Source organism: Rhagoletis pomonella, unplaced genomic scaffold, assembly GCF_013731165.1.
Source record: "Rhagoletis pomonella isolate Grant_MI unplaced genomic scaffold, Rhpom_1.0 Rhpom_scaffold_00002, whole genome shotgun sequence".
NCBI classification, from domain to species: domain Eukaryota; kingdom Metazoa; phylum Arthropoda; class Insecta; order Diptera; family Tephritidae; genus Rhagoletis; species Rhagoletis pomonella.
In genome coordinates this window covers 54,376,757-54,399,817 of record NW_023458556.1, presented here as the reverse complement: position 1 = coordinate 54,399,817, position 23,061 = coordinate 54,376,757, and the positions used below count along the sequence as shown (strand labels likewise).

Below are 23,061 nucleotides of genomic sequence, written 5' to 3'. Positions count from 1 at the left end.
AACATCCCTAGTATGTATATATGTTACCTTAATATATAAAAGCCCTAACTCGTTTTCTTTTTAAATCCACTATTGTACAAATGTCTGCCCATAACTCACTACTGGATTTTAAAAGTATCTACTACAGTATAAAATTAGTCACCTTCTTAAATAACAACAGCCTTGAAAAGAAATTCGCATCAAAGGACTTGATTGTGTTTGGAATTTTTTCATCACTCCGTAAAGAAACAAGAATTTTAGATAGGGCCTTTCTATATTAAGGTAATCGTCGTTTAAAGTACAAAACCGCGTATCGCCATTCTGCAAAACGGCATAACTGACATTGGCTGCCAAAAATTGGATTTGCTCACACATCTGGCCTAATCCTTATCCATTCGTCCTAAAATATGATAATAATAATAATAGATTGGCGCTTACACATATGTTAGTGTTTGGCCGAGCTTCTCCTCCGATTTGTGGCGTGCGCCTTGATGTTGTCACACAAAGCGGAGGGACCTACAGTTTTACGCCGACTCCGAACGGCGATTGTATTTTTATGAGAAGCTGTTTTTCATGGCAGAAATACACTCGGAGATTTGCCATTGCCTGCCGAGGGACGATCGCTGTTAAGAAAAAACCTTTTTTCTATATTTTTTGCGATGTTGCTTTGACCAGGGTTTGAACCCAGGTGCTGCGGAGTGGAAGCGCGCACTGCTTACCACTACACCACAGCGGCCGTCCTAAAATATACTAGCCAGAAATGCGATTGCTTTATAAAGCAGGGAACCATTTTGAAATATGAAAGTTTTTACTCTCTAGAAAATAATTTATGCAACCTCCCATACGCGGTTTTGCATTATCTTGATACGCGGTTGTGTACTTTAAACGACGATATGTATTATTAAGAGTATTTTCTGATGTCTAGAAAACGTAATAGGTAAATTTGTTTTTGCAACTTAAATATCTGATTTACCTGGGATTTTATATTTGAACTTTTACAAAACACCATCTTTCAATTACGGGTTTTTTAAATAAATATACCAAAAGTATCAAGTAAACAAAAATTTGTTTCTATTTATTTATTATTTATAATCAATAATTCATGTTAGCTGTTCGATTGCTTTTTCATGTGCATAAGTACTGCTTTACATAATGAACAGTTTCAATTGTGTTTTCTTTTTTGTTTGGGTACGGATGAATGTTTCATATATATTTAACTTACTCGGAAAAGCAGCTATATACCTTAACTCAGTAATAAAAATTCAATAATCTATATAGCCGAAAAATTAAGTTTCACTTAAACTTAGCTTACAAAAATAAACTAGCATATAAAATATATGTTCTTCTTACATAGCATTAAGCTTGACGCGTGCGTATTCATAAGTGTGTGTACATGTATGTGAATTTTACACATATTTACTCCCTTTAAATATTAACAGTTGTACGTCTTTTGTGCTTAACTAACTAATAAACCAATACTAAGTTTATGCTTGACTTAACGACCCGTGGGGTCAATGCTTCACACGTTGCTTGATAATTTAGAGAATACATAAGCATATGTACTAATTTCCAATTTTCAATTGTTCATCTTTATATCCTTTATGTTGTTGTTTTTATAATTTAAATATGCTTTGGTACACTTTTGTCGATAATGTTTAAAACATGCCATCGGCGTGTCCCACCGGTATCAATATAATCAAAAATATCACGAAGTTGCGCATGACCAGCTTCCAGTCACTGGGCACTGCATATGGCAGCAGTGTTTGCGTTATACGATGCACTTCGTGTGATGCACATACGAATATGAACGAAGTGATAATCATATTGAGCGTTGGAAAGCCGGGTAAAAGCACCAGCACTCCATGACGATCAGCCGCTAGCCAAATATGATACTGACAAATAAACAATTCCAATGATATGCGGCCAAACCATGCGAAAAAAGTAGAGTAACGCGTACGTAGTATGCCGGATATGTTGCGTAACACAATGTAGCCCACAATCGGTATGAAAACGATATAAGAGTGTATCTCCTCGCATTCCTGTTCGTTGCGGCAGAGAAAGGAAAATGTCGTGTATAAACAAACACTAAGCAATGCAAGCAATGTAACAGTAATGGAAGTTCGTCGAGCAAAGAGATTGCCATGATTGTTGTCATCAAATATGCTATGTTTTTGTGCGATGTGAAAGCAAGCGGCGAAAATCATGCCAAAAGTAACTGTGTAACGATCCAATTTCCATTGGTACCACCATTCGTGTATGTCATCGTCGGTGCTTACGAATAGCGCCTTCCACGGGCGAGTCAAGAAAATGCGCTCGAAAAACACTTCCGACATGAAGAGTATGGTTATGACGCTGAAACAGCCCACAAATTTGGCAACCAAATATAAATAATGTAATGGATTTGATTCCACTGATTGTGCACTGATACGCGGCGGCAGTGATAGGACGAAATATATGACGCACATCCAGAAGGACAGCAACGGCACGAAATAATAGAACTGATAGGGGCGATTCATACAAAAACACAAAATTACTGTGATGAAATTCAGGCGGAACATTACTTGAAAGAAGCGCACAAAAGCAGAATTACCACCTGTCTGCCACATGTACGTAAATTGGGAATATCCATTGATGAATAGATAGCTGCTAATCAGCAGCTTAATGTGCATATGTATGGGAAGCACACGATGTGCACCCGTCATGTAATAAATAAGCACAACAAGCATAATCCAACCTTTCAGTTCATCCGTTTGATCGCGATTCAGTACTTTCGTAAATCGTGATTCTTCGGTAAAAAATATGCCCAGCGCGAAAACATAGCCCACTGGTATCCAAAAACTGAATTCAGAGTAATATTTGTTTTCCTTCATGAAGAAATTGGTACGATCGCATAGATAGAAGTACCCCATAATAACGGCAAGCATGGCGAGTGGTGTAAAGAAATCCATTATGGGCAATGCGAGTGACGATTTACCACTCGACAAGCCACCAGCAACAGCGGCATTGGCAGTATGTATATCCTGATAGGTTGTTGGTTGGGACAGCGGCGTATAAAAAGTATGACCGCGCAGATGCATCAGCCAACGGCGAAGCAACATTGCGATGACTAAGATAACGCTATAAAATTAAATCAATACAATAATGAAACACATTTTTTTTTTCAATTACTCTTACCAGACGCCTAATACCGAGTAAGAAACAATCTGCAAATTTGTATAAGGTTCCGCGCTAGCACAACAAGTGCCATCATTGTAATTCATATAGTCGTTACAGTACATATTGATTAAAATCTGCACCTCGTGTCGTAGTCCTAACTCACTCAATTTGTAACCGTCAACAGCACTATCAACCAGACCATTTGCTATTTGCCATGCTGCATTCCATACCGTGGCCTCTGAGTAGCGGAACACGGTCTTTGCAGCTTGATTTAAAAGATCAATATCATCATTTAGTACCTCTTTCCAGGGAGTTTGCGTCACTATGTCTTCATTTATACGATCCTGCAATTTCCACAATACTTTTGCTTTGTGGGCGACTAACTGATCAAAGGGTACTACCAGTCGCATAAGATTTCTTGTGTATTGTTTTACAATCTCATCTGTTACATTGCCATCGAGAAAATTACGATAAGTGAACCCAAAAATAAACAGCACCGGTAGTTCTTTTGCTTCTTCAAATTTGCTTATGACATTCAACAGAGCTTCGTCCGCTTCATTAGCGTAGATATAACGGGCATGCATATTCAGCTGGCCTTCTTCGAATTCGCCAGCTTGTGACACCGCCAAGAAGGGAGAAGAAATATTATCATCGCTACTGGGTCGTAAATGGTTTATGAAACTTTGGTAAAGCGCGCGCACACTTTCATCGCCAATAAATACGAAATAGTTGCGATTTCCCCAAAAAGCCAAATAGCGCAGGCAACGTCGTGTATCTCTAAATGAGCAACATATGTAATAATAACAAACGATTAATATGATAAGATCGGATGAAGATCTCCCATATATCTCTATATATGTACATGTATTTTTGAGCATACATACATATGTATGTATAAATTTGATTGTGTATGCGTGTATAACTACGCCTTACAGCGTATATGATGCGTACTTACGTTTCAGTATATTTATGCATCATACATCCGTACGGTTGCCATTCGTTATCACCTTTGAAACGACCCTTTGATAGCAGCCATTTACAGGAATCACTGCCTGAGGAATGTCATAAACCATGCATTTTACTGAAGCTTTTATTAAATTCGATGGGAAACATATATTTCTTACCATATTGCCAATGCAATATACCATGGTATGCCACAAACCCAAGGACCATAAGAAGTGCCACTTTTTTGGCATTCGCCGCATTTAGTTGCTGAATGAGGTGCTCCGCTTTGGATAGCCGCGGCGTTGCTAGAGCTTCACAGTTTAAAGGATTCAAATCCAAAACTTCGGTCATCTCTTAAAAAATTTCAATTGTGTATTTCGCCTTTACTTAAATTTAATATAAAGTAAGAATTTGTGGCATTTTCGCTCCTCCTTGAACTAAAATTTTTTCACTTTTGCACAAGTAAAGTTCCTATCCTGACAGCACAGCGTAATGAAAAATAAATGAATACGGGGATAGAGTTTTTTGTATTATTTGTTTACACACCTTTTGGGGTGTTAACAGCTGATTTCCAGTGCTGACAAACTTTAGCAATTAGGGGTGATCAAAAATTATTACAAGAGCAAGTAGATAATCGATATTGTCAGCAGTGTTGCCATTTTATTTTCCGGCTAGATTTAGCCGGTTGCGATAGAAAACAGCCGGAGAAATTTCAATTTAGCCGGAAGCCGATTTGTTAGCCGTTTTGTAAAAAACATTAGCCGTTTCTAGCCGATTTTTTCTATTTACCTTGCTTTCTTAAAATTCAAATATATATGTTTTCATTTTTGAATAAGCGATCCAAAATCTGTTGGAAATGGCTACTAGCCTTATCGGGAATAAAATTTTCATGACAGGCATGGTTATAAAAAATTGGGCCGATTTCGCTTATTTTTTAGCGGGGATTTTTTCAATAAATGTTTATTATGAATGACTTAAATTTAAGTGTGAAGTTTTATTCGCAAACTTAGAAAATAACAAATTGTTTCACTGTTTGCTTAACACGCGTTAACATGCTCCCAAATTTACACTCAAGTAGAGAAACTTGCAAATTTCTGCACGAACGCTAGTGTCCACGGTTGCATTTCAAACATAAGAAATTTGTATAGAATTTTTAAAATTCTTTCAGAAGGGCAAAAAAAAAATCCTCTAAGTTCTTCAACATACGTTCCAATTTGTTTGTCGTAGTAACTGTCGGGTTTCCTATATCGACTCCGGTTGAGATTGCATTCGGAGTACGTTTCAAATCATTGCAAGTATTTACTTAAATTTTTCATTTTAAAATCGCTCAAGTTTTTAAATTATTATATTTGATGAACCTGTTTATTCAAATAATCGTCGACAAAAAATTCAACCATGTGCCACAATCATATGTTTTTTCTAATTACAAATACTTGCTGGTAAAATCATTTCCAGCTTGAATTTGCCACTTATCTCCAAGAACTAGTATTTCTACTTATGATTTATTAAAAATAAATCATGTGAAATTTAGGTGAAACAGTTTAGCCGGTTTTTTTTGCCAATTTAGCCGGTTGGCCCAAAAAGTTCTGGCAACACTGATTGTCAGTTCAAGCAAAGAACGTATCAGACGCAAGCAAATAGTACCAAAGATGGTAAATAGATTTACGATCTTTGGATTGGCGTTTCGATTAACTAGAGATGTCAGTTTACAGAAAACATCGTTGCATGTCTCGAGTGTAAATTGTTCGATGCATGGAAGCACAACATCGATATTTTTGATGCACTGATGTTTTTTCGAAATCCCAACTTTGTCGGCGTGTTTTATAAAACAAGTAAACAATCTCACCCAAAATTGATAAAAAATCTTCTATGAAAAACTAATTTTAGTACAAATGCGTGACTTGCATAAAACCCTAAAATTGTTTGAGGAAGAATTCGCGATGGACTATTGCGAGGAATTTGACGAAATCAAGTCGGTGTTGTTGTATTGCAATAAACATGTGAAGCCGTTCAGTAAAGTGCAGTTTCGTGGCGGTAAGATTAATAGCATTGGTTCATCAATCATTTAACGTAAATTTTCTTAACATTTCTCAGGTAATGACATTTTTATCAATGAGCTTGTGCGACGGCTGCAGCAAGTATTGGTCGATCGCGATTTAATTGATCCCGAGGTTAAAAAACCTTTACCTAAAGCCCATCAAAAATTGCGTAAAGTAGTTATGTTCTTATTTGCTAACACTGATGCTACTTACAAATACAATTTGCGCGAGGATCCAACTTTTGCACACGTATTAGAACAATGTCCTCTGTTACCTAAATTCTTATTAGTAACACTTATTTGGGAGTTGCAGTTAGACCAATTTTTCTATGAAGCACTGTCGTATACCCCTTGCTGGTTTGCTTTCCAGTATTTCGAAACTGCAGCCGATACAATGAAATACATCGGAGATCCTTATGAAGTATTGGAAAAAGTAGAGCAACTTATGCGTGCGCTGTTTCTAAGCATAGCGCTATCAGAATCTCGCAAGATTGATATGGTGGACAAAAAAATTATCTATGGCAAATTATACGACTATAGCATGAATTTGCTGCGTCAATTCTACACGCCTGATTGTGAAAAATTTAAACAGTTCACCAAGTTGCAATTCTTTCGTTACTCGGGTTTCGCTTTGAAGCATTTACTTCAAATGACATTATTTGCCTTTGATTTGCTTGAGTTGCCGGAAACGGCAAACCCGAAAATTGATATAGAAATTTATCAAATTTGCCAGGAAATATGCCCACGTGCGCCTGATTCAGAAATAACAAAGCCATCAACTGTACTTAAGGAACAACAATTGAAGATCATAAAAGCGCTACTTAATTCGGTACAATATAATGTTATGTTGGTCAAAATTGATGTTTTCATGTATTGGGTAGAAGTAGACGTCACGCCTACCTTGACATTACAGTTGGCAATTGGTGAAATGATATATAAAGTTGGTGAGCGAATGCGTTGCAATCCAGAACTTGGACATGATGTAGAAGCGCAGTTAAAGTTTCTCGCTATCAAGCCGAAGACCCTTGAAGAGACCATCGAAAGTGCAACATTAGGGGAAATCTTACGAAACTTAGACCAAATTATGCCACAACATATTAAGAAGGCTTGGTTTGATGAGCTCTTTAACCGTTCTATGGCTCTGGGCAATGACGAATGTCTGGATGCCATCAAAGAAAATATAAAGCTAATCTCCCCAAATAATTGCCAACAAGCCATCGATTTTATCAAGCTATCACAGTTGTCGCAAGCGGACATAGCTGATAATGATGGCGATGGTGAGGGCGAGAATTCCGAAAATATGCAGGTTGATACTTCTGAATTCGAAGCATTAACCTCATTGATGCTTCTGGGCTTACAAAACTTCAAATCTGAGGATATACTGCAATTGTTGGCATACCAAACGAAAGCATTCGGCAAATCAACAAGTGTTTGTTGTCAAGATGACTACCAACGGCGTGCTACTGAATTTCTCAACAAATATGCGGCATCTTTCGATTTACAGCAGTTCCTTGTCCTCTGCTTTGAGAACCCTGCACAAATGTGGGCGAAATTCTTTGATTCTGCCTGCCATAACTCTGAGCATGTACGAAACTTCTGTACGACCATAAAGCAATCGCGACCCTTTTCGAATATTTACTTTGATGAATTGCTGGAAAGTGCCATGCATGATCACGAAAAACTAACACAGAAAAATTTTCCTGAGTTGCTGTGCGAAATATATTATACATTGTATCATCCTTCTCGCAAGACTGAATTCTTGAAGCAATTCATGAACAAAAATGTGAATGATTTGTTAGATACACAACGCTTTGGGCATTTGTTACCCATTGTCAAGGCTTTGAATCTCATAGCGATGCACGATGAGACTCAACCGAATAAGCAGTTAGCATTTGGTGAAGTGACGGCGCCAGTTCTTTTAATGGCGGCACAAATTATGGACAAGACACGCTGGGATCTTATCACATATACAGATGCAAGAGACGAGGTGGTACGAGAGTGCATACAATTTATACAATATACTTCCAAACGATTTCTGCCGGTCGCAACAGAAAAAGGTATATTATTACACGTACATACATACATATTGGAAAAATTTGTGCCACACCACATTTCGACAAGTTTGAACACAATATTTTTTTGTTATTTAATTTTGGTTATTTTTTTATAAAAAAATTTAACATACTTTCGTAAAAATTTCGAGCTTTTTTAATGTGATATCCTAGAATGATTATGAGTATGCAGTTTCGTAGCTCATTGAGTTCTAGTAAAATAAAGTTCAAGTTTCAAATGGAAAAAATAGCGGTTGACTTTTTAGATTTTTCTTTGTCGCAATTGCTTCCATATAACGAATACACACAATTTATTTTTATATGGAAGAAAACCTGAACATCTTCGACAAAAAAAAATCTAAAAAATCAACGGTAATTTTGAGCCATTTGAAACTTGTGCTTCATTCTACAAGAATTCAATGGGCTACGAAACTGCATTCTCAGAATCGTTAAGAGAAATCCAATTAAAAAATGTCTAATTAATTAATTTGTTATATAGTACCAAGTTTGAAGCTGGGATTTACATGGGTTTTGTTGAAGAATGAATATATTTTTATAAACAAATAACCAAAATTAACAAAAAGACAAAAATATGTTCAAACTTGTCAAAATGTGGTGTGGCTATAATTTTTTTCGACCATTGTATGTATTTCTAAGGCTCCAAATTACATATTTTAATAAACCTCACTTCAAGGCGAATCTATATACAGGGTGTCCTAGACCTCCCGTCCACCCCCTCTACTAAAATGGACTCGAATGGTTTTTATTGATAACCGCAAAAATTCTACCTACTAAATCGAGGAAGCTCTTTCCGGTTTCGAACGGAAGTGGATTAAACTGACCGGATTTTTTTAAATTACACATGTATTTTCTCCCACGGAAGTGCCAATAAAAAACATTGCCTCCATATTAGAGGGAGTGAACGGGTGGTCTAGGACATCCTGTATAGATAGATCTATGTATAGTTTCGCCTTACTGCACTTGTATCATGCTTCATTTCAATTTATTTTGTAGATCGGAAGTGGATAACCAAAGTCATCAAAGATTCATATCGCCCAATTACGCAGTATTATTTCCAAAAATTTTCACAAACCCCAGACCAACTACCCGTAGATTTTGATCGATTTCTCATACGCTTGGAAATTGAAGACAAGTCTGAAGCTGAAATGTTTCTTATTATTGTGAGTCTAAATTTGCTTTATCAGATGTACCATTTTAATTACCATCTTTCTGTGACAGAATTATGTGCGTTGTACAATGAAAGAGACTGAATGGCTGGCCCGTAGTGAACGTCTTATGCCCCATATTTCAGATGTAATGATAATTTTAAGTGGAGTGGTTGTGGAAACAGATAATCCCAATGCAGTTAATAACTATCGTCACTGCTTATCAAATTATGCTAATATTGTTTTGAAATTTGTGCTACCACCGTTGAAAGATGATACAAAAAAAATTGAGAAACTGATGCTTAAAGTGCTAAAGATAATTGAATCTGCTCCACCGCAACTCTATGAAGAGATTTTTATAAGCTTTAGCTCATTACTACTTGATATCATGCGTTGTTCTGCGCGTCCCTTAAATGATGATGATTCGATTGTAAAATCAGTTCGAAAATTCGTTGGAAATATGAAGGACTGCCAAGGAAAAGATATTTTCTTGGAAAAATTTCAAGCACTGGTAACTGAATTCCTGAGTTAATTTAAAGAGGTAAATTATTATTTACTAAAGCAAACACTTTTGGTTCTCGTTATACGATCCTTTTTTCCTTTTTTACCTGAATTTGATTCTGACCTAGAAACGTAATAAAAATTGAATTAATAAAATTTCTGTACTTTTGTAAACTTATTATTATTTATTATTGACTGTGCTTTGGTTTCACTGCCATTAGCATCAGTTATGGTGCGTTCAGAAATGCATCAAGCCAAAGCATCAGAGTCTTTTATTTCTAAACTATAATTGATGGAAATGTTTTATTTGAGCAACTAAGTTCCAGTTCGACTTTTAACCGTGGTTGCGCATATTTGACATTTCCATCAATTATAGTTTAGAAATAAAAGAGACTGATGCTTTGGCTTGATGCATTTCTGAACGCGCCCTTACCTATTACTCGATGCATCAAAAAAAAAAAAAAAAAAAATCACGAAATACACCCGAAACAAAACTTAATGTAGGTTGTAGCTAGGGTCGTGTGCAATATGAAAATAGGTTTCTTATAGTTCCTTAGGGGAAAGGGATCTATACTGCCTTATCATGAATATTTGGTGAAAAATTTCACCAGAAATTTTAGCAATTGTTTTGCGATTTTATATGTTCGAGTGAAAATTATTTCACAGGTGAATACGTTATACGATAGTGTGAACATGATTCGAAATGAACTATATTGCTTGGTAATAGGGAATTTACATGAGGCGATTTTTCAGGCTGCCTGATGTAAAGCAGTCGGAAAGAAAAGTTCTTTATATTCCTTTAGTTTACGATAATAAAAGACTGTAGTGTAAATTTAAACTACCACATACTTCATAAAACTTCCATTTTTTGCTTTCGTTTGACAGGAATTTTAGAAAAAATTATTATATGAAGAAAAAAATGTACATACATATAAACAGTCAGGAAAAAATTATAAATAAAAGCGGCAACGCTGGACACAGCTGCATATTAGAAAATAAGAACAAGAATGTTATCGTCGCTTGGACGAAAATATTTGAATTTATAGAAAACAGAAAAACTTCGACCGTCAAGCAAGAAACTTTGATTGATTTTTATTAATTTAAATCAGCATTCCTACAAACAAATTTTTATGCATATAAAGTCCGTTAAATACTCCGATAAAAACTTGGTGCTTTTTTCGAGAAAAAAAACGCGATTTTTCTTGGGTTTTAGTGCTTTTTCAAATTTAAACTTGGCAACACTGATTAGAGCAAAGTTGCCAACTACTTCGAAATGTGCTCGTCAAAAATGTTAATTCGAATGTTTGCGCTTTTCTGTCTGAGATTAATTGCTATACATAATACAAAGTAGGATTCTTGTAGCCTGGTTACTAGACCAGCAACTAAACACCTGTCGTCATTAGACTTACCCCCGAATTATGTGTCAAAAGAACTACGCCTAAAAATATGCTGAAAAAAATTATGGACCGATTATGAATAGCAACGCAACCTCATTTAAATTGCCGAAGGGCAACGCATTGAAATCAAAGAACGTAAATAACACAGGCCTGCAAAAAAATGGGTTCGGAATGTTCTATAAAAGTGTAGTGTCATTTCCGAAGTAATTTTTTGCGTAGAATCCGAATCCGGGGTTTAAATTGCTCTATCACGTCAGGACTTTGAGATATCCTAACCTAAAAGTGCAAAAAACGCTGTTTTTGCCCATTTTTGAGGTTATGTAGCTACGAAGATTTTGCTCTTCATAAAAAAGTAAACGTGGTATTTTAAAGTATAAGTCTTTCTCTTTTAAATGCCGTTGAGTTTGCTCAAATATCCTAATTTTTCACTGAGATATCGCATTTTGAAGTCTCCATGTTTGTGAATGTAATCGACCGTATCACGTCTCATGTTATCTCAATGGATTTTCGAATATCGAAAAATTCACAAACATGGAAACTTCAAAATGCGATATCTCAGTGAAAAAAAAAGATATTTAAGCAAACTCAACGGCATTTAAAAGAGGAAGACTTATACTTTAAAATACCACGTTTACTTTTTTATGAAGAGCAAAATCTGCGTAGCTATATAACCTCAAAAATGGGCAAAAACAGCGTTTTTGCACTTTTAGGTTAGGATATCTCAAAATCCTGACGTGATAGAGCAATTTAAACCCCGGATTCGGATTCTACACTTTCCTAGAACAAAACGTTGTTGACCTGTGTAATCTACGTTATCTACGTTCTTTGGCCCTAGTGCGTTTTTTGATTGGATGAAAAGAGAAGGCACGCCCTTGTTGCGCACTTTCGCCACAATTATAACGAGTTATCCCTTCTTGTTATCTACGTTCATTGGTATTGTTAGGTTCTTTCTCTAATAATCCGGACCGGATCCGGTAATTGGTAAAGGTAAAGTTTGTTCTCAAAAATGGAACATAATCCAGAAGTACGGGAACGTAAAATCCACATTTTGTGCCCAGAATTTGAGAAACAGCTGATTCGCGTTTATTTTATGTCACTTAAATGCAAACTCTTGGAGTTTGAATTTTTGTTTCACAAATTTGATTTTAAGCATATACAGATCGAAAATACATTCACTGTTCCTCAAAAGCACCAAGTATATGCAGGCAACATGTAAACACAAAACACCTGATATGCACTTTGACACTTTATCCATTTTTACCCGGAGAAAAAGTCCGGCTGTTTCGGGCAGGAAGAAGAAGACACGATCCAATTTACGCTCTCTATCATGATTCAATAATACAAGGTTAGATAATTATTGACAGCTGCGGTTTGACACTCCCTTACAAAAGGTTGCATTTACGAAGGACAGAGAAAGGGCAAGAATGCAATCCCTTGTTTCGAAAATGGTAGTAGAAAAGTACGCAAAGTAGGCAATTAGTACTGAAATTCCTTTCGTAAATTCTAATGTATTTGCAGGAAATCTGGCATTTTAAACGAAATGTTGAACGTAATATTGATATATCTACGTGAATTACGTAATTTATATGCTATTTAGACGTATAAAAACTGCAAAATGACTCAAAATTAAAATAAGACTACTATGAGATTGATGTAAACATCCAATGCTTAGGTTTTCATCAGTTAAATATGCTTCATATGCATATAGTTACAAATAAACATATTGGCTGCATTTCTTTATTCATTCTGAACGTTTGGAATAAGCTTTTTTGTTTATTTATTCTTTAGAACGTTCCTGTTGATATGGTGACGTATATTTCAAACGCATTCTGTTTATTCCGGCTGTGAAATGGGATTATCCGGAATGTATAAAGAAACGCAGCCATTGCATAAAAGCTTATACTTTTATTTCACACCAAAGCTACACTGTTTCCATGTAAATTTGCAAAGAAGCAACACGGTGCCACTGCTAAGGGAGCGGTGCGAGAGAGACAACTGTCAGTTTATCGAACCTTGTATTATTGAATCATGGCTCTCTGTTACCCATTTTGTTGAGTACGGGAATGATTTCTGGGCTATTTTGGGCAACCGAGGGATCCCACGTTGCGTCGCTGCACCGTGTGTATCTCTTGTAAGGAGGGTTGCCACTTCGGTAAATTGTTACCAAAATTGTTAGAAAAAATTTGGAGTGGTAAAAAGGTAAATTTTTTTCTCATATTGGTAGATTTTTGTTGAAGTATTTTTTTTGAGAAACAATTAAAACTGTTAGAGCCCGCTTTATTTTTCTAGTTATCTTTATATTATAAATTTCTTTCCAGAAAATAAGTATATTTATTGAGTTAATTTTCGAACGCTTTAATGTACACTTTTTATATACAAATGCACATAGAAATGTACATCGATAAAAAGCGAACGTATCGTGCTCCACTTAAAGCTCATTTTACTTGAATGCTGAGGTGCTTTTAATAGCCTAAATATTGTTTTAATGATTCTTTAAATAAAAAAAATGAACTGGTATGTAATTACACACTACGATTGTTAACAAAAATAATTTAAAAGTCAGCCCCATTTTTTAACAATGGAAATTGTTAAATGTAAATAAAACGGCAAAACGGCAATGGAATTTTTTGCTATACATTGTTGATTATACTAGAATTGCAAGGGGTATAAAACTCCATACCTTAAATTTATCTAAAAATTCAGAGTAAGAAGTTCGAAATTTAGACGAATTTTTTTTTAATTTTTCTTATTGTTGGTTATCGCTTGAATCCTTGATTCTGAATGGATTTAGTTAAAGTGCAAACAATATTCTTATACAAAAAAAAATAAAAATACCAACAAATTTTTTCTTAAAAAACATGTTAATATTACAAAATCACCAAGCGATTTTTGAGTACTGTATTTGTCCATAATAACTCCATTTGAAGCTTTTCGTTGTTTCCTTTAGTTTCATCACTTTCGCTTTTGGTTGAGGAAAGCCGAGAAGAAGCCATTAATATAATCTCAAACACCATATTATTATTTAAATAAAAATTTCTTTAAAACCTATTTTTATTTATATTGAAATAACTAAAAAACTAGAATAAAACTACAGTTTTTATTAAAATAACTAAAACAATTGGTAGATATTTTCTAAATTTGGTAGATTTTCTGCAAGTGGATGGTAAGTATTTTTTTGGCACTGGCAGCCCTGCTTGCAAGTTCTCGATTTCGATAAATGGAATAATATCGATACATCGGAATTTAGTCAGTGCATCGAATTGAAAACATCGACGTTTCCGATGCATCGGTTAACATCACGCATCTCTAAAACTTCTATAAACAACTAAATTTTAAGAAAATTTGTTAGAAGTTTGTTTTTTAATAGCATGATGTTATGTCGCTTGTGCGTTAGTGAATGCGACCAATCTCCTGTAGAACTTTTGGACTCCGGAGGTCAAAGCACTCCAATTTATAATGTTGTAGCGAGGTATTTCGAAAAGGAGGTAAGTTATATGCTCGACTTCCCCTCGGAATATCACTTATTATATGCTTTAATTCTAGATAATGCTAGAAATTAAAGAAGAATTTATTGCGGAACACCATGCAGATACGAAAGAGTCGCACGTAATGTGCACCAGTTGCTGGGGTCATATAGATGATTTCCACAAATGGCATGAAGAGATGGTGGTCCTGCACGAAGAGCGCCTAAAGCAGCTTAAGCAACCTTACCAAAGGGATTTGGTGGAAAGTGTGAAGTTGGAAATGGAAATGGATGTCCCCAACGTAGATATATTTGCAGATTCATTTGCCGACCACGTATGTGATAACGACGACAGTCTACAAGAGTTTACTGAAGATCCTGTTGCAATATGCGAAACCAAACTTTCAGACTCGCCAAAGAAATTAAACTCAGTAGATCAAATAAATGATGAAAAATGTGATAACGATAGCATCTATGATGATATGCCATTGTTGAGTAGAAAAAAGCTTGCAAAAAGCAAAAAAGCCGTTGCCAGGAAAGAGAAAGCAAACGATGATCTTATTGACGAAGATAAGCCGTTAGTGACAGGTAAAAAAATGAGAAAAAGCAAAGGCTCTGATGCCTTTAAAAATACAAGGAAGAGTAAAAAGGCAAAACAAGTGGGCAAGAATTCTTCGGATGCTGAATTTAATCTGGATTCTTATATTGATGAAGACAAAGATGATTTGAACACTTCTGATAGAGCTAGGGAAAAAAGTATAAAAACAAAAGAATTTGATGCCTTTATAGCCCAACATTTTAAAGAGCAACTGCCTTGTGAACTCTGTGGGCATTTATCCGCAGACTTCACTGAACTGCATATACACTTCCGCGATGTACACCAAAATAATAAGGGTTATGTAGTCTGTTGCAGGCACAAGTATAGTCAAAGATTTCACTTTGTTGAACACTTGCAAGTACATTTGAATCCACAAAAGTTTCAGTGTACTGAATGCGGCAAATGTAGTGCCAATGCTAGGAGCTTAGTAGCGCATATGAAATCTATGCATGATCCTGAGGCATCTGAACGTCGTTTTGAGTGTGAAATTTGTCATAAAAAATTCACCAAGCTTCCCATTTTAAAAACTCATATGGAAACGCATGTGGAGGGCAATCCAGATCATGTCTGCAAGGAATGCGGGAAGGGGTAATCCAATTACTTAGATAGTTATTAATATTACCATATTAATATTTATATTTTTTTTTTGCTTTGCTTAAACTTTCCATTAATTGTAATATAGCTTTGTCTTGGAGAGCCGCCTCAATATTCACATTCGCAATGTCCACAGCCTAGCATATCAAAGTGTGTGTGATCAGTGTGGCAAATCCTTCCGTGGGCGTTATGCGTTAAAATATCATATGTTGGAACATGATGGCGGTGGAAAAAAACTGTGGCCCTGTGACCAATGCGATACCCAATTACATTCCAAATTCAGTTTAAAGCGACATAAGCGAATAGCTCATCATGACGGATCTACAGTATATGTTTGTGGCGAATGTGGTAAGGTAGCACTGACTGAAGAAGCGCTAAAGTCACATAAGCGATATGTGCACCAGAGGCAGCGTATTCACAAATGCACGCTATGTGACAAAGCGTTCAAGGCTTCGAAAGTTTTAAGGGTAAGTAAAGTTTTAACGAGAAGAAATTGCAACAATTTTCTTATATAATTTTTTGTTTATTTAGGAGCATATGACAACACATACCGGCGAGGATCTGTATCAGTGTCCACATTGCCCGCGAACATTCAAAGTGAATGCAAATATGCACCATCATCGCAAACGAAAACACCCCAAGGAATGGGAGGAAAATCGAAGACAGAGACAAATGTCTTTCAAACGTGTTGACCTTAACAACATATCGAATGAAGTGGTGTTGTAAGTAAAAGGCAAATAAATGTATATAATGTTTCATATTGCTCGTGATGAGAGGTACCCATAAATCATATATAAGTTAACATTACCCGTATCTGCTGGATTTGCTAAATACATATTTTTGAGAATAGAAAATTAAAAAAAAGAAAGCCGAAAAAAGAGTTTGATTTTAATTTTCAAGTATGAATACTTATGTATCTGGGGTCATAAGCAATAATCGCCTAAGTCGAAAAACCTTAATTCGAGAAAAAACGTTTTAAAGATTTGGATTGTAATGTTAACCATATGGGGAAACCAAAATATTTTCGCCTATAACTTTTTAAATAGCCTAGCTGGCGAGATGGGGATTTCCCGTACGCATGGAATAGGAGTTGAAGAATACGATAGCATATATAACTCCATTCTTTCTTAAGTCGACTTAGGCGGTTATTGCTTTGACCACAGATATATGCTTGCGGCGACCTGATAACCATCATTTGAACGAACCATGTCTTCTTTTTGGGAAATCAAAATCCTTTTAAATTCAACTGTCCAGGAAAGCATACACTTTAATGCTTAGAGACGAGGCTTTGCCCCTACACACAAAAGCGGGTAAACAGAAAATACGCCGACCAAACTGCATTGACGATGGAAATATTTAAAACTAGCCCACGCCACGCTCCACGAGAAAACGAACAAAATGGTCCTACGACTCTTGGGCGAATTTTTACAACAATAACCAAGCGCTTTTTGACTCATGCATTCAGAAAGCACTAAAACTTACTAAAAAAACCCGTTACCACGACAGTCGGGTCTAAACGTAACCGGAACGACCCAGATTTATATATGACCAAGGACTCACTCCAGCTTGACTACCCAAAAGCTCTGGGGCATTTCTATGCTGTTACGTCATCTAAAACTATCCAATTAATTCCAGTATAATGGAATACCTAATCTTTATTAATTCAATGGACATGGACTCCCTAATTCATACAAATAGATGTAGCAAAGTCAAGGTTGACTGTTTTCAGTTTGGTTTAATTTCCATAAATTTTTAAACAAAAAACTAAACCGACTTCAATTCTCATATAAAAGTTTAAGATCATAGTTATCCTGTTATGGGATCTAAACAAAATTTGTATGAGACCACCCTTAAGGTACCACCTTTCCGATGCAAAAATAATTATCGAAACCAGTTAACGTGGGCCAAAGTTATGCGGTATCATACATTAAAAAAAAAAATATTCTGACGAATTGATAACCTTCTTTTTGTGAAGTAGGTTAAAAAGAAAGAAGAATACCTTTATCATCAAGCACGTATGTCTAGATTCAGACGGAGAAACTTTTGTCGCGGCAACTCGTTACTTGTGGGAGAGGGAGTGACGAGGAAGGGGGAAGGACACCAAGTTGCTCGTGCTCAGGCAACACGCTTTGTGATCTTGTTCGTCTGAGTAATTCTAGTTGGCGTACACAGCTGACAACAACATTTGTGTACAAAGGAATTGCTCTGTGTGAACGCGAAGGGCAACACCTAATGCTTGATATACAGTTCAATGCGAGCGTGAGCGTGAACGTTCGCAAAGGCAAATAATTCCATTTGTATTCTTATGGACGCTCACACACATCTGTAAAAACTTGTCGTTCACATGCGAATGCTTTGCGTACACACACAGTTAAGTGTGAGCTCGAAAAAAAGGCATATTATGCATTTTAAATTAGTTTTTATTCTATAATTTTGAAAGATATTTTAATTCTCTATCTTTTCATGTCACAACTATAGCAAAAAGTTGAGTAATAACGAAGATATTAGTTAAAATAAAAAACTCACGCTCACGCTCGCATTGAACTTTATATCAGGCTTAAAGAGAAATTGCCGAAAATGGGCAACAAAATTTTCTCTGTGTGAACCTAGGCTAAGTATGTAATTCAATTTTGGTAGGGATGGACAAAAAAATTATTCAACAAATCATCGCTTGGTGACATGTTCACGTCACTGTTGTTCAATGTCTGATTAGTACTAATTGGAGGTAGAAGCTCCGGTTAAATACAACGACTGGTTTATCGATCACATGTTATATGCATGATGTCGAAAACGTCGATAGTGATGTTTAACCGGCAAGTAGTGATAACCAGACATTGAACAACCGGCCCTTAATCTCCGCGTAATACCATTTTCCACCGCAATCCTGAATTACTTTGTTCGCTCTCCCAATTAGGTACGATCGCGAATTACCTTTTCGTACGGAAACACTCTTATTTCGATTTGACAGTTCTCTGTCTCCGTTTTTTTGTTTTTGTTTTCTTCGCTGCAAAATTGGTCATTCTGAACGTTTGGAATAAACTTTTTTGTTTACTTATTCTTTAGAACGTTCCTGATGATATGTTAACGTATGTTTCAAACGCATTCTGTTTATTCTGACTGTGGAATGGGATAATCTGGAATGTATAAAGAAACGCAGCCTGAGGTAAAATGTGGGTTCTTCCTAAAAATTTATAAGTTTCCATATTAAATTAGGGATATTTTCATTTATAAACTTTACGTTTCCTACTCAGAAAAATGCAAGTTTTGATATGTGATCTAGTTTCGATAAATTTCCAATAAAAATTAGAAACGGCACCGATTTGTTCGAATTCGCATGGTAATTGGATCTGAATTACCAACAAATGAGGTAACTCGCTCTTAAAATTTTGTCTGCCGAATTACGTAATTCGAAGGGTAATTGGAGTGCGAATTACGAATGAGAGCGAACTACGTAATTGGGGTGGTGTGGGAAAGCCGTATAATGTTTATATGATGTTCATTCAAGTTCTATAAATACAAGTACATACATACAAAGCTAAAGTAGAAGTTTCTACTCGGCTAACCTTTAAAAAGGGGTTTATCGCATGGTTTATCCAACGCATCGTGCACAAAGCCATCGATTCATTGAACATATCGAAAGAATTGAAAATATATCGGAGAACATCAATGCTTTTATCGACAGATTTGTTTATGTACATCGTCCATGCCTATTTTGTAAACAATTGACGAGGCGACACAAAAAAGGATGTTGTGCCGCTTGTGTTTTGGGGTTTGTGATCAGTTCTCTGAGCAACTTTTAGATTCCAGTGGCCACCACACTCTGGTTTACAATATAGCACTGAGATATTTGGATAAGGAGGTAAACCTCAAAATAACAATTTCTTTGGGCATGGAGCTTTATTTCATATCTGTAATTCATTTCAGTTGTTGTCAGGAGTTAAAGAAGAATGTGATAAGCAGAAGTTTGTAGATATACCAAATTTTAACTCGCACGTAATATGTGCCAGTTGTTGGCACCATTTAGAGGCTTTCCACAAATGGCGGGAGCAGCTAGTGGTCCTACAGAAAGAGGGATTTAAACAATTCGAAAACTCTTCCCAATTAGGCTTGGTGGAAAGCGTGAAGTTGGAAGTGGAAATGGATGTCGACAACGTATATACATTCGCTGGTTCATTTGCCGAAGATATATATGACAACGGTAGCTTGATTGAGGATGCTACAGAAGACCCTGTAGCTATTTGCGAAACCAAAGCTGAGGACTATTCAAAGAAATTAAACACACAGGATGATGAAAAATATAATAGTGATAGCGCCTATGATGATATGCCATTGTCGAAGAGAAAAGAATTGGGGAAACAGAAACGTGATATCAAGAAGAAGGGAAGGAGGGTAAAAAAGATAAATAAAATGGTTACTTCCAGTAAACATAAAGCAAACGATGCATTTATAGCCAAACATTACAAAGAGGAATTGCCTTGTGAATTGTGCGGTAACTTATCCGCTGACTTCACTGCATTGAATGCACATTTTCGCGAAGTTCACAATACCGATAAAGGCTATGTTTTATGTTGTGGTCGTAAGTATTCTGAACGATGTCACTTCGTTGACCATTTGCAAGTACATTTGAATCCAAAGGAGTACCAGTGTTCTAAATGTGATACACTTTGCTTTAGCAATAGAACTTTGGTGAAGCACATGAAAACAGTGCATATAGAAAAGCCATTAGAACGGCGGTTTGAATGTGAAACTTGTCATAAAAAATACGCTAAGCGAGCTATTTTGAAATCACATATGGAAACTCATGCAGAGGGCAATCCCGATCATATTTGCAAGGATTGTGGGAAGGGGTAATGTTAGATTTCAATATATGAATACTTTTTATATGTTATTCATAATCATTGTTAATTATTCCGTTCTCTTAAATACAGCTTTGTGTTAGAGTCCCGTCTTAATATTCATATTCGCAATGTCCACAGCACATCATATCAAAGTGTTTGTGATCAGTGTGGTAAATCCTTTCGTGGTCGCTCTGCTATAAAAATTCACATGTTGGAGCATGAGGGCGGAAGTAAACGACGTTGGCCCTGTGATCAGTGCGATCTTCAACTATATTCTAATTACAGTTTGAAGCGACACAAGCGTGCAGCTCATCATGATGGATCTGAAGAATATGTTTGCGGCGATTGTGGCAAGGTCGCCTTCACTGAGGATGCACTTAAGAGACATCAAAAGTACGTACATCTGCGCGAACGCGTACATAAATGTACAATTTGTGAGAAAGCATTCAAGCAACCTCACGCGCTGAAGGTATTAAAAAAAAGTAACTGCATAAATAGTATACAATTTATATTTTCATTTTGATCATTTAGGAACATATGACGACACATACCGGCGAGGATCTTTATCAATGTCCACATTGTCCGCGTACTTTTAGAGTGAACTCCAATTTGCACCATCATCGCAAACGAAAACATCCTAAGGAATGGGAAGAAAATCGAAAACAACGAAAAATGTGTTTCAAACGTATTGATCCCAATACTATGAATGAAATAAAATAATTAAGGGACCGAAATAAATAAACCAGTAAAAGTTTTACCAAGTGAATCACTTGTAAATCCAATTTTAGTTTACGTATTTGTTATTGAATTAGGCTCAATACTTAACATATCATTACATTTGAAATAAATTATTCCAAATCATGAATGCGGTTAAATTTTATAATATCCATACATATTAAAACTGTTGTTGTTGTTGTCTTCTTATCTTGACTAGCTGACCAACTTGACCAAGCAACTAAAACTTAGTTGTACACCAAAGTTCACACTATATTCGGTCGTCGATTTTTTTATAAATATTAGTTACTATGCTAAAATGTTAAAATTTTTGTTATAAAGGATTTTTATTCGTACAAAACTTGAATACTAAGGCCTCTATATTCTTGGATATGTTAATATAAATACTTTAAATCGTGTAAATCTAATTTAAGTACACTCCATAATACGAGTCTGGTTTTTAAAAAATTTGCATAAATACTTTTTACCATTAATCCTTTTTGTTCCTATGCCATGTAAAATAATGCAGTTATTTAATTAATCTACTTTGTAGTAACACTCGTAGGCACGCAGTCCACAATCATCATACTGCTTTAACATAACGTCAGTTGTGTCCAAGTCCTTTTCTTGTATGCAAGCACAACGGAAGTTGCTAGCACCGACTTCAAAAAGTTTACGTGGGTATCCCACCCATTCACGTTGCTTACCGCCACTCGACTTTGTACACCACACTCGCGTGCCTCGCTCCTCTGACCATTCAATGTTGCAATCTGGATATACTTCACGTAATTGTTCTGCTTGTGCTTTGGCTGTTTTCGCTTGCTCCAAAAGTGCCAAGTATTTCCAGTGGTAATGGGTCGGTTCGCCTTTTTCATCATAGAATCGTCCTATGAGTTTACCTTTGTATTTGTATTCTTTTCTATAAAATTGTTGCCAATTTTCCAAGCTGAGTAAATCGTTGGACTTTAATGAGATCACGTCATCGGCTTTCCCCACGTCATAGCTTTCGAATTCGCCATTTATGAATGACACCGAAGCGTCCCGTCCGGCAAAAAAGTTATACGAACAGCCTGGTCCGTAATGCTTAATACCTTTAGACACGTCGAAAACAGTGCCAATTATGGCCAGGTATATAGGTGTGCCATTTTCGCCATTAAATTTTGCCAATTCATCACGTGTGAAGAGTTGCTCACCGGAAGATAGTGCTTGAGAATTTTCGTAAGAAACTGCCAAGCTTTCACTGGCTGGATCTCCAGCTTTATTCGTGATCCAGTTTATAAGTTGATTGTAATAAACACCAGTGAGCACGGCGGCTACAATAAGCAAAAATTGTAGCCTAAAGAGGTGTTTCAGAAACTCCAACATTTCCAGCTGGGCAATAGACACTGGATTGTTTACGTCGCGCATGTAAATAAAGTCGCAGCGTTGCCGTATGTAATTTTGTAATAATTTTTCTTTTGAATATTTGATGGGGGATTTTGAAGAATTGTGCAATCACCGGTCTTTACCTTTTCTTTTCTTTTCTTTTCTTTTGTTTTGTTTTCTCTTTTTTCTTTTCTTTTCTTTTCTTTTCCTTTCTTTTCTTTTCTTTTCTTTTCTTTTCTTTTCTTTTCTTTTCTTT

The 23,061-nt window shown here is 36.0% G+C and overlaps 4 protein-coding genes across 4 annotated transcripts; 2 read left to right on the top strand and 2 right to left on the bottom strand.

The window, feature by feature from the left end:
• Positions 1-1,026: 1,026 nt before the first annotated feature.
• Positions 1,027-4,431, bottom strand: LOC118733808 (N-acetylneuraminate 9-O-acetyltransferase). The gene is made up of 4 exons (XM_036463382.1): positions 4,260-4,431; positions 4,091-4,187; positions 3,154-3,912; positions 1,027-3,096 (listed from the first exon to the last, which is right to left on the bottom strand). The coding sequence occupies exons 1-4, from the start codon at positions 4,429-4,431 to the stop codon at positions 1,635-1,637; spliced, it is 2,490 nt and encodes an 829-aa protein (XP_036319275.1). The 3' UTR covers positions 1,027-1,634.
• Positions 4,432-5,885: 1,454 nt separating this feature from the next.
• On the top strand, positions 5,886-9,996 carry LOC118733807 (the record flags this gene model as incomplete). The annotated part of the gene is given in 4 exon segments (XM_036463381.1): positions 5,886-6,114; positions 6,175-8,175; positions 9,184-9,350; positions 9,409-9,996. Coding segments are annotated over 4 exon segments (2,769 nt in total). The 3' UTR covers positions 9,868-9,996.
• Positions 9,997-14,484: 4,488 nt separating this feature from the next.
• On the top strand, positions 14,485-21,508 carry LOC118733803 (zinc finger protein 431-like). The gene is made up of 6 exons (XM_036463378.1): positions 14,485-14,718; positions 14,777-15,882; positions 15,977-16,355; positions 16,420-16,610; positions 20,817-21,195; positions 21,258-21,508. The coding sequence occupies exons 1-6, from the start codon at positions 14,602-14,604 to the stop codon at positions 21,444-21,446; spliced, it is 2,361 nt and encodes a 786-aa protein (XP_036319271.1). The 5' UTR covers positions 14,485-14,601; the 3' UTR covers positions 21,447-21,508.
• LOC118733806 (neuferricin homolog) lies at positions 21,476-22,900 on the bottom strand. Its single transcript, XM_036463380.1, has one exon. It carries the CDS (start codon positions 22,845-22,847, stop codon positions 21,978-21,980), a length of 870 nt encoding a protein of 289 aa, XP_036319273.1. The 5' UTR covers positions 22,848-22,900; the 3' UTR covers positions 21,476-21,977.
• Between the last annotated feature and the right edge of the window lie 161 nt (positions 22,901-23,061).